Source organism: Erythranthe guttata, chromosome 4 (assembly GCF_056151865.1).
Source record: "Erythranthe guttata isolate IM_541 chromosome 4, IM_541, whole genome shotgun sequence".
Classification (NCBI taxonomy): Eukaryota; Viridiplantae; Streptophyta; class Magnoliopsida; order Lamiales; family Phrymaceae; genus Erythranthe; species Erythranthe guttata.
In genome coordinates, this window is record NC_142536.1 from 12,781,093 (window position 1) to 12,792,988 (window position 11,896).

Below are 11,896 nucleotides of genomic sequence, written 5' to 3' on the forward strand. Positions count from 1 at the left end.
TTTCCTAAAAGCATTAACTCTGAATGGGAGGAGTATAAATTTTACCTAAAAAATATATATTGTTATAAAATTGGACATAAATGATTCAAATGTATGTCTCAATTAAAATTTTATTAACGTAAATATTTAAATTAAAAAATAATACAAAAAAAGACATTAAAAATTACGTTTCTCGAAACATTAAATTAAATAAGATAATATTTTTTAAATTTAAAAAATATAAAATTCATAAAAGAATATGTATATACAAAAGTTAAGTAGGAAACAATTTAATTATACAAAAATAAAAGCTGACAAATAATCAATTGACTAAAATGCATAAGCAATTTAGTTAAACTAACCGATTTCAAAGTTTGACATAAGCATTTTGACACATGTCATTCGTTAAGGCAATAATTTTTAAAAAATATTTTATATAGATTATTATAATATAAATCATGTCTCTTGTCCTTTTTGGTTATATGCAAATTAAATTTCTCGGACGGAGCATTGTATTGCAATTCATTATTTATCATGCCTACAATAATTTTATAATAAAAGATCATTTATAAAAAAAGTTATGATATTTAAAATCTCAATTAATCTAATTTCCTTTCTTATAATATGAATATAACACGCTATTTTATATTTAAAATTTCTTTCACTTTTATGAGGAGAGTAATACAAAAGGTATTGATTGTTGTTTGATGATGTCACATGCTTATTTGAAAAATTAGCTTATTAAATAAACTCATGCGGTTTTTATTTATACCAAAACACATTATGCTATTCGGATCACGAAGGCAAGATTAAAACACTTATAATTATAATCAATGATTTTTTTTTTTTTTTTTTTTTTTGCGTATTTATATAATTTATCAAGTCAACTAATTAAAACTTGATATTCATAAGTTCAAATAAATATATAAGATTGGGAGAACATATTAAAATAATCTATCCATTTAAGGTAATTAAAGAATATAATTTGAGGAAATTAAAAAATTAAAAACTCGTATAGTTTTGAAAATAAGATTTGAATATATCAAATTCATATCAATATTTTTGACAAAGTTAAAATAAATTAATATGTAAATTGATTGGAATATATTGATAACAAACATGACAAAAATAAAGAAAACAGAAAGTAGATAATGACGAGTGAATGTCAAACGAATGTAAGGAAATAGTAATTATCATCGAAACATTATTAAGTGAATAAAGATACTAACAAAATTTATAATATAATATAGCATTTAATGTGATAGATTCTTTAAAATTGAATCATGTAGACAAAAAAATTGACGTATATACGAAAGACTTGTCTTAATCGATTGGGATAATATATAATCTTAAAACTATTTACCATGAATATTCAAAGTGCGGCAAACACTGATATAAAATTTTGTAACCTACTAAAAAAATGAGAAGATAAGCCTAATAGTAGCTTTGTCAAATTAAAGAATGGGTCAATGGCATTCGTACTTTATACAACTATAATGTTGCAGTCATACTTCCTTGAATCCCATTTTGCATTTCTAATTTCTTTATAGTACCTGTATGCTTTGTATTTTCCACTCAAACAACGTAATTGAGTAATTCCACTATATATTTTTGCCTATTTGTCAATAGTTGCACAAGTGCACATGATTTGGCCTCAACTAAGTGGCTAAATTTTGTCACTTCTATATAACAAAAAAAAAATCATATATCAAATTGTGTTAATGATACAAATAAATAAATAGAAAATTAAAAAAACAAATTATAGAAAAATATATAATAAAATATTCGTATTATAAAAATTATTGAATAATAAAATAAATAATTGTAAATAAAAAATGTAAGCAACCCCGTTTCGATGAATTATGTATGATCGAAGTTGGATTCGTGAAAATACTCTGCAACAAAAACATAAAAATATAACATGTTATTATTTAACTAAATAGAAATATCAAATGGAGTTAAAAACATATATAAAAAATTATAAAAACATAAACATATAAATACCAACAAAAAATAAGAGAAGAAAAATGCACAAAAATATAAACAAAAAAAAAAAAATCAAATTCAATGTAATGTATATTATACTATGTGTAGAAAAGGGTTGGAGTAGTGTGAATAAAATGAATGGGGATTATATAATTTTGATTAGGATATATCGTTTAGGAAATTTTATGAATTCGAATTTCAAATTAATTGGTCATGGGCGGCAATAAAAGTGAAACGAAAAAATAATAAAAAAATAGGATCAAAAGTCCTCACATTTCGGATTTTAGAAATGGAATATTAACAAAATCATTAAATACAATACATAACTGAATATACATATACCATATTAGTTCCAAAACTCAACTCAAATCAAAATCGAATACGATAACTGAATATACACATGCCCCATATGCCATTGATTGAAATTTTTTTTCCAAAATTGGATAACTAAAAGAAATCATCATAAATAAGTAATCATTTAATTCAAAGTCTAAATTAATTGGGAGAGTATTTTGCCAACATATTTAAAGGAAAACTTAAATATTCAAATTTTATAAATTTGAAATCCGGATAATTGATTAATTTGTTACATTAAAATATAAAAATGCATAAGATAGTAGTAGAACTAATTTTATCAGAAATTAAATAAAAGAAAATTAATAGTATGTATATTTAAATAATTATTGCATTACAATAATTATTAGATGATATTAATTTTAATATGCAATTTCAAATTTCTAATTTAGTTTCGGATTTTGAATTTTTACGTGATTTTAATTTATTACACGAATTATTTTCATTCTAAAATATTGGAAGACTTGAAAAATATTAATAGGACTAATTAGATCAGATATTAAAAAAAAAAATAGACTAAAAGAAATTAGTTTTATTAATTAAATAATTCATGAAACATTAAATGGAAGAATCGTGTAGAATATATATATTATAAAATATGGAAAGGACTCAGACATACTAATAGATTTCATGCAAAATATGAAAACCATGCATAGTTTATATTATGCAATTCGTATATATTATCAAAAAATCTCGCAATAAACTCAACTTGTTATGATATTATCATATATTGAAATCATAAAAACTTATGATAATATGGTATATAATATACATATTATAGAGAAATGATTTATATAATAAATGCATATCCAAATTTTAGAAAATATTCAAAATATATGAAATATACATACATTTGTTTTTGTATTTTAATAATAAAAATATAAATTTCGTAATATATAAAAATTAATTTTTTCAATTCGGTTTAAACATTTAAGTCTATAAATATACTATATTTGCAAGAATTAAAATAAATGAAAATTAATATGATATCAAAATACATGGAATGATGTTAATGTAAATTTTTAATTATAAAAATACTATATTTTCAAGGAACATACAATGCAAGATCAGAGCATGGAACAACTTTGATTGATTCCCTACATGAGACGCACATACATGGATCGAAATTAGGATCAAAATACGCGTTGCAAAGAACACATTGTTTGAAATGAGCGCAAATAATTTTTTTGATCTTCATAAAGTACGAACGACTTTATTTAATAAACTACATGAAAACAATTAAAAAAATATATTAAAATTAAAATTCAAAAGAAAGAAATACAAATAGTACTAATACGTATATATAAAAGTAATTATTAAAAAAAAAATGTAATATGAAACTGTATAATACGAACATTGTGCACTTTGTAATCGAATGGTGGTAGATAAAAATGAAATGAACATGAGGGGTTTATATAGTATTGAAAATGAACTTAATTCTATGGAAAATTTAAAAATTCAAAAGATTTATATATTAGTGAATCAAATCAAATCAAACAATTAAAGGAAACAACCAAAAAAAATAAAATAATAACTTGTGGAAAAAAATCTTGCAATATAAAACCATTAAATATGAAGATACGATTTTTATTTTTTACCATTCAATTTTGAATTAAAGTGTAAATTAAATCAATCAAAGATGATATGAAGGAATCTTGAATTATTAAAGATTCCTTTGTATGTGTGATTTGATATTTTAAAAATATTGTATATTTATTAAATAGTTCAATTAAAAAAATAAAATATTTTATTATTATTATTTTTAATGGAATGGATATTCGAATATTCTAAAATATTGAAATTTAAAAAAAAAAACAACAACAAAAACATATTCCTTTATTTTAATATTTTAGTATTTAAAAAATATATTTTTTTTATGAAAATTATTTGAATATTCGTAAAAAAATTGAGTTTCATGAATTTTTTTCAATAAATATATTTTGAAATACTGAAAACATAAATAAGATTTTTTTTATTTCGAATTTATAAAATATTAACTTTGGAAATAATATATATACATGTGGTAATTATTTAATGATTGTGTAAATGTAAAATAGGAAAAATTTTAAAAACATCCATAAATAAAAATGCCACCTAATAAATTGAAGAATCCACCTCATCAATTGAACTCCAACTAAGCAATTTTGACAAATGACATCATCATTTGCCACATGTCAATCATTGAGGGCATAAATTCTCTTTTTATATTATATATAGATGTATTTGCTCTAATCATATGTATTAAATAGTTGTTAATTAAATATATCTAATTGTCACATGTTATTTCCTAAATGGATACTGAGGTGGTTAAATTCATAACTCATGTTTGATATTTTATTCTGCATGATTGCATAATGTATTTTTACATTCTGAAAAATGAAATATCAAAATACAACCCTTATCTATCAAATACCAACTTAGTGGTTATCATTTCAATTTGCACGATATGGGTACTATATCGAACTTATATGAGATTTACTACAATCCTATAGTGTGGGTAAAGAAAGATATAACAACCTATCATTGGAAAAAAAAATGTTTAGCAACAAATATTCTGACTAATTTTTAAATTAAAATTTTAAACCATATGAAAATAAAAATATTAATATAGGGTATTATAGCGTAAATAATTATTAAATATTTTAACACTATATATATATATATATATATATATATATATATATATATATATATATATATATATATATATATATATATATATATATATATATCACTATATTTTGGTATTGAAATACAGGAGTTCTTTTGTCTAACTTACAAGATATGTGTCCAAATTAGTGAAATATTCTTAACTTTTCTATTTCCCCATCATATATAATAAGTTATATTTATTTTCTTAATTTCTATTTTTAAAATATTTGTAAAATGAAATTTTTATTGTATAATGTTTATAAGAATCTAATATCGATTCTATATCTCTATGTTTTTTTTTTAATCACAATATATTCGACTGATTTACATAAAAATCCAATTATTTTTTATTTTTTTATTTTTTATTTATATAAGCATTTTATAGTGACTTTTGGTTACTTGAAATTTGATCTATTTTCAATAGCATTAGCCTTTATGTTAGTTTCTAACATATGGTCATACGTGTAAATAAGTTTAAGTTGTATATTAACAAGGATAACTTATGAAAACCCCCTGAACTTATGCTAAATCAACAAAAACACCCTCACATATTCGTAATTACCAAAATTCTCCTAATGTTTGTTTCCGTCTTACATCGACCCCCTTATGGTATGATTTTTCAAGGAATTTTTTTATTAAAGGGGCCGTGTAAGACAGAAACAAACATCAGGGGAGTTTTGGTAATCACCAATAAGTGAGGGTGTTTTCTGTAATTTAGCTTAAGTTCAAGAGGATTTTCATAATTTATCTTATTAACAACAATTATTTTTCTTTTACGTCTTAACGTTCACTTATACCCTTATAATGTTTTAAATAATTTTAATGTCAGTTTGATAATATAATTAAATATTAATTTCTAATATATTTAATATGTGTTTTTTTATGCTTCAGCTACCACACATAAGAAATTTGATATAAAGGTCGAGATTGAATATAATTGTTTTTTATACTAAATAATAGATCATTGCAAAAAAAAAATATTGTTGCAAAATCAGAATTTGTGATTAATATTAGTATTAGAATTATAATTATAATTAATATTCTTTGAATTAGTATTAGTATTAATACTAGAAATAGGATTCAGATTGTAATTAGGATTAATATAATATTTTAATTAATATTAGGATTATGAATAATATTAGTATTAGAATTATAATTAAGATTATGATTATGCTTAGTTGATAATTAGGGACATGCATTAGTATTAGTATTATGATTATAATTAGGATTGGGATTAGAATTAAAATTAAGATTATAATTAGAATTAACATTAGCATTAGCATTAGCATTATTAGTATTAAAATTATTATATGATAAGTGTTAGGAATATGATTATGACTATGATTATGATTAGAATTATGATTAGTGTTATCATTAGGAATATGACAAGGATTTGGATAATATTAGAATTACATTATAATTAGCATTAGCATAATAATTAGCATTAGCATTAAAATTAGTATTAGCATTAACATTAACAATATTAACATATTAGTATTAGTAATAGTATTAATAATAGTATTAGTATTAGTATTAGTAAGTATTAGTATTAGTATTAGTATTAGTATTAGTATTAGTATTAGTATTAGTATTAGTATTAGTATTAGTATTAGTATTAGTATTAGTATTAGTTATAGTATTAGTATTAGTAATAGTATTAGTATTAGTATTGGTATTAGTACAAATATTAGTATTAACATAAGTATAATTATCCATATCAATATTAGTATCGGTATCGGTATAAGTATTAGTATCAGTATCAGTACCAGAATAAGTTTCAGTACCAATCAGTATCACTACCAATATCAGTATCACTACCAATATCAGTATCAATATTAGTATCGATATCAACATCGGTATCAATATTAGTATTAGTATTAGAATTAGTATTAGTATTAGTGTTAGTATTAGTATTAGTGTTAGTATTAGTATTAGTGTTAGTATTAGAATCATTATTAGTATGAGTATTAGTATTAGTATTAGTATTAGTATTAGTATTAGTATTAGTATTAGTATTAGTATTAGTATTAGTATTAGTATTAGTATTAGTATTAGTATTAGTATTAGTGTTAGTATTAGTGTTAGTATTAGTATTAGTATTAGTATTAGTATTAGTATTTGTATTAGTATTAGTATTTGCATTAGTATTAGGATTAGTATTAGTATTAGTATTAGTATTAGTATTAGTATTAGTATTAGTATTAGTATTAGTATTAGTATTAGTATTAGTATTAGTATTAGTATTAGTATTAGTATTAGTATTAGTATTAGTATTAGTATTAGTATTAGTATTAGTATTAGTATTAGTATTAGTATTAGTATTAGTATTAGTATTAGTATTAGTATTAGTATTAGTATTACTATCAGTATTAGTATCAATATTAGTATGAATATTGATATAAATATTGGTATTATTATTGGCATTGGCGTATACATCTTATCTCTTTTGCAATATTTATAAGTTGTGTTGTTGTTTGAGTAATGTGCATCACTAATTGAATGTTGTTAGTGATAAACTTGCAGGTTATTTGAAATTCTATTGTGTTAACTCTATGCTATTGTGTTTGTTTTTAAGTTAGTTATTTTGCAGAAGATTCACATGGTGTCGTAGATTGCATTCCATGAAATAGAGTTATACCATATGTTTTAAATTATTTCACTTAATCTTCATATCGTATTTTGCGCCCTTCGCGTATTCTTCTTTGTAATATTTAATTGAATTTCATATGTTACAACTCTGAATTAAGAGATAATTTTTTTTTCCTTCTATTTTGTTTTACTTGAATTGGTGTTGTTGTAGAGAGATAATCGTTTAAATATTATTATTTTTCTCATTTTGAAACTAATCTCCGTGCAACGCACGGGTGAAATACTAGTTTTTAAATAATTTTGTTTATTCCCTAATTATTTACATGATTTAAGGATCAATTGCAAATTGATAGTTATAGTAAAATTTATTTTGAATGCGTTTGTATAAAAATATATAAAAAGAATTTATATATAAATAAAAACTTATATATGTTTATATAGCATAGTTATAAATATACACCCCTATACTTTTAATATTTACATGTTTATCACAAGTTCCCGTATCCCCATTTTTGGGACACGTCGTTTCCACACGTGTCTGTTTCACCATATCGCCAAACATATCGCCATTTCTGTGTTTCCACACGTGTCTGTTAGGGATGGCCATCGGGCGGGTTTGGGGCGGGTTTTGCATTCCCCGCACCCGCCCCGTTAACAAACCCGTTCAACCCGCACCCGCCCCGCCCCGCAACGGGTTTAAATTTTCTCAACCCGCACCCGCTCCGTGGAAAACCCGCGGGTACCCGCCCCGCCAAAAGACCCGTAAAGCTGAAGAAAAAATAAAAAATAAATAATAATAAAAAAAAAAATTGAATAACCCTAATGAAAACAATAATTTTAAATCAAGATATTAAATATATTATAATGGTATTATAAAATAATATATATATATATATATATATATATATATATATATATATATATATATATATATATATATGCGGGGCGGGTACGGGGCGGGTCTGCGGGGCGGGTATATACAAACCCGCACCCGCCCCGAACCCGTTTTCGGGTGAAAAATTAGAACCCGTACCCGCCCCATTTATTTGCGGGGCGGGTATTACCCGGAAATTTCGGGGCGGGACGGGGCGGGTACCCGCGGGTCGGGTAAAAATTGCCATCCCTAGTGTCTGTTTCACCATATCGCCAAACATATCGCCATTTCTGTGTTCGTGCTACATAGTCGAGCACCAATACCTTCTATTGATTTTTTTGATGGACTTGTGAGTTGTGATTCTTCCTACAGCTGGTCCTTGCACATGTGCATCTAATTACCTTCTCACGAATGATGGAAATTGGCACAATTGGATGGAATTTTTTTCAAAAAAAAAGAATATACTAATTTTTGGAAAGTGAAAAATTAATTCCAAATGTGGTTTAAAAATAATCAAAATTCAAAATTTCAAAATTTGGAATGAAAAATATTGTTACAAGATCGTAAAATTCGAAACAAATATCACGTAATTCGAACGAAAAAAAAAAAAAAAAGTATAGTATCAACCTATCAACTTGTGGTGAGGCAGTCTCGAAGATGCGGGTGACTCTGATTCACATACCGTTGCCACAGATTCTTATACCTCCCGATGCTCATTTTCAACCACGGCTTCATATACCCGTTAAAGTGAACCACCGCTGCAGTCTCTATCAACCGTTGATCTATACTCGAATCGTACCCTAACCCCAGCACATGCCATCTTCGATCCAACGGCTCTGTGACTCCGTAGAAAGCCAATAATCCGGGAGGAAGAGTTCCCATCTTCCAAATCGACCAATCAGAATTTTGTTCCTGCCAGTAATGGTACCTAGCTGTCACATTAGCCTTTCTCCATGCGATCAAATCGAACACGTTCATTCCAAAAGCCCATCCGCACGCTTGAGGGTCGAATTTCGTGCTGATAAGTGGGCTCGAGAAATTGAGGTATTTGTAGTAACGGTGGAAACTTTCGAGGCAAGTTTCGACCGCACCGTTCACATTTCCATGCAGATCGAGCGAAAATAGAGGCGTCAAATCTTTCTGCACAACGACATCTTCGTCGAGAAAGATTATCTTTTCCAAGAACGGATAAATTTCCGGTATGTAGAATCGGAGGTGATTTAGCAAAGAGATGTAGTTTGGCTCGACGCCGGGATTATCGTGTAGTTGCTTCACTAAAGGAGAGTAACTCGAGTTCAACCAAGTGAAGTCCTCGATATTTTGGACTTCGATTATCGCACCTTTAAAATCGTTACTAAAGAACCAAGCCTGCATGGCTCCGTACTTCACTCCATTCGTCACTACATGAAAAACGAGCTGTGTGGGGTGCTCTGTATTCGAAACGGTTGAATTAATCACAGCCGAAACTGCGATAGTGTTGTCTGAAAATATACAAAAGTGGTTAAGGTTGTTGTCCACCAGTCGAGGAGAATATTCCCTGGTATATTCCGCTAGCTCTATCATGGACTTGTTTTGCAGCCAATCGGACGTCAGTTTAATCTCGACGCACTGAAGATTCTTGGGTAACGATTCTGCGGCCAATTGTCCCAACACTGTACTCTGCACGGTAGCTGCATATCCACGCTCTTCGATAGATTGGATGAAGTTTTTCATAGTCATAATTGTGGTTGCGATATCGTAATGGGCTTTTTGGGCTTTAAAAATGAGGCCCGATAAGCTTTTAATGATGGGTTCTGCTTCGTTTGGAGAAATGGGGTCCGCTCGTGTTGCGGCTTTCGAGAGCAGTAATTGGCCGCTTCGTATTTTGGAACTGAGCTCCCATGCGAGATGGAGGTTATTGTGCTCTTTAGCAATGATTACGTAAGCTTTGGCGAGCGTCATTTGATCTGATATTTGTCTGGCGTATGATCTTGCGCTTAATATTTCATCCGTGAAATTCCGACTACTCTCGTGAATGACCGATTCTTTTCTCGAATTTATCTCCTGCAAAGAAAAAAAATGATTGGTTGTTTTAGAATGTAAACAACACTTTTGAGATCAGAAACTAACATTAGGATAAGATTTTAATTTTTTTTGCTGAATAAAATATGTAAAGGCAACCGAGTCTATATGTAACATAGCAAACATCGACCAAGATCAATTCTTTATGATTCTTTCATTTCACTCTATATGCATACGGAGGCAATGCGACAAAACCTCATTGTTCAGTGGAAGTTTCACATTTATCTAATTTCGTTTTTTTTTTTTTTCATCATATAACCAAGCTAAGCCTAACGATCAAAGTCTTCGACATCGACAAATTGAACCACAGCTTCAAAGATGCCTAATAAGCTTCCACTAATACCAATTTGCATACGAAAATTCATCAAGATTATATACATATCAGTTCGATAATCGAAAATTTAAAATTACGAGAAATAATCGAAAGAACGGATTATATATACACATCCAAATACAAAAATCCCCCATCATCAACAACTCTCCGAATTCAATAATCACATATAAATTATAATAATATGGAGTTGCAGTGTAAGAACACTTCCTTAATTTAGTACACTAAGTTCCTTAAATTATACAAAAAAAAAAAAAAAATTACAGAAAATCGAAACCCCCAAAAAATCAGAAGAGTGTTACCAAAAGAGGTGATTCGACATGATCCTCTTGGCGGTGGTTATGCTGAACAACAAACAGAATGGAACCCCCAATCACAAACAACAGAAGAAGTGACCAGATCCAACAAGAGAACCTCCTCCGAACCGGGCGCCGATAGTCGAACGCCCGCCGCCGCATCTCTCACCGGAATCTTCCACGATTCAGCGCCGATTCAGGAATACATGACTGCCCATTTGATCCTTTATTGCATCATCGGACCGGCCGCCCGACAGCGAAAAAGATGGAATCTTTCCGACTTTACAATTGAGAATTCTTCGAGACCCGGTTAAGAATACTGTGACGAAAATCAAGAACTTGATGCTAAAATCGTGCAAATCTGCAGATGTATTTATTTGGGGTGAAAACTAAAGCAGAATAGACTCGCTTTGATTGTGAGGAAAGAGCTCTCACTCAGACAAGGCATAGGTTCCCAAAACTATGTTTATTATCATTAGAGCCCCCAAAACTATACTTATTGTTAATTAGGTCCCCCAAATATGAAATAATTTTGTTATCCTTTTTATATAAATAAATAAAGAAAATATTCATAGCCCAAATTTTATGGAAAAAATATAATTACCCAAAATATTTAATTTTATAGTTAAAATTTAACATAACAGGCCCTAAATGTGTTTATTTGGACGGTCAAATCTCATTAATAGTCCCCATCTTATTATTTATCATGTCTCTATTGTCTTATTTCCATCCCTCAATAGTCAACATTACAATTTATCTCACTATAGTCCTTTT

General features: G+C 27.4%; 1 protein-coding gene across 1 annotated transcript; it reads right to left on the bottom strand.

Annotated features, from left to right (window-relative positions):
- Positions 1-8,859: 8,859 nt before the first annotated feature.
- On the bottom strand, positions 8,860-11,586 carry GAUT11 (galacturonosyltransferase 11). The gene is made up of 2 exons (XM_012998544.2): positions 11,129-11,586; positions 8,860-10,477 (listed from the first exon to the last, which is right to left on the bottom strand). Exons 1-2 carry the CDS (start codon positions 11,282-11,284, stop codon positions 9,065-9,067), a joined length of 1,569 nt encoding a protein of 522 aa, XP_012853998.2. The 5' UTR covers positions 11,285-11,586; the 3' UTR covers positions 8,860-9,064.
- Between the last annotated feature and the right edge of the window lie 310 nt (positions 11,587-11,896).

Excerpts from the sequence above, each read along its gene's own strand:
- GAUT11 (XM_012998544.2), bottom strand. The coding sequence starts at position 11,284 with ATGCGGCGGCGGGCGTTCGACTATCGGCGCCCGGTTCGGAGGAGGTTC. Across the intron at positions 10,478-11,128 it reads ATGTCGAATCACCTCTTTTG|GAGATAAATTCGAGAAAAGA; the intron begins GTAACACTCTTC and ends TTTTCTTTGCAG.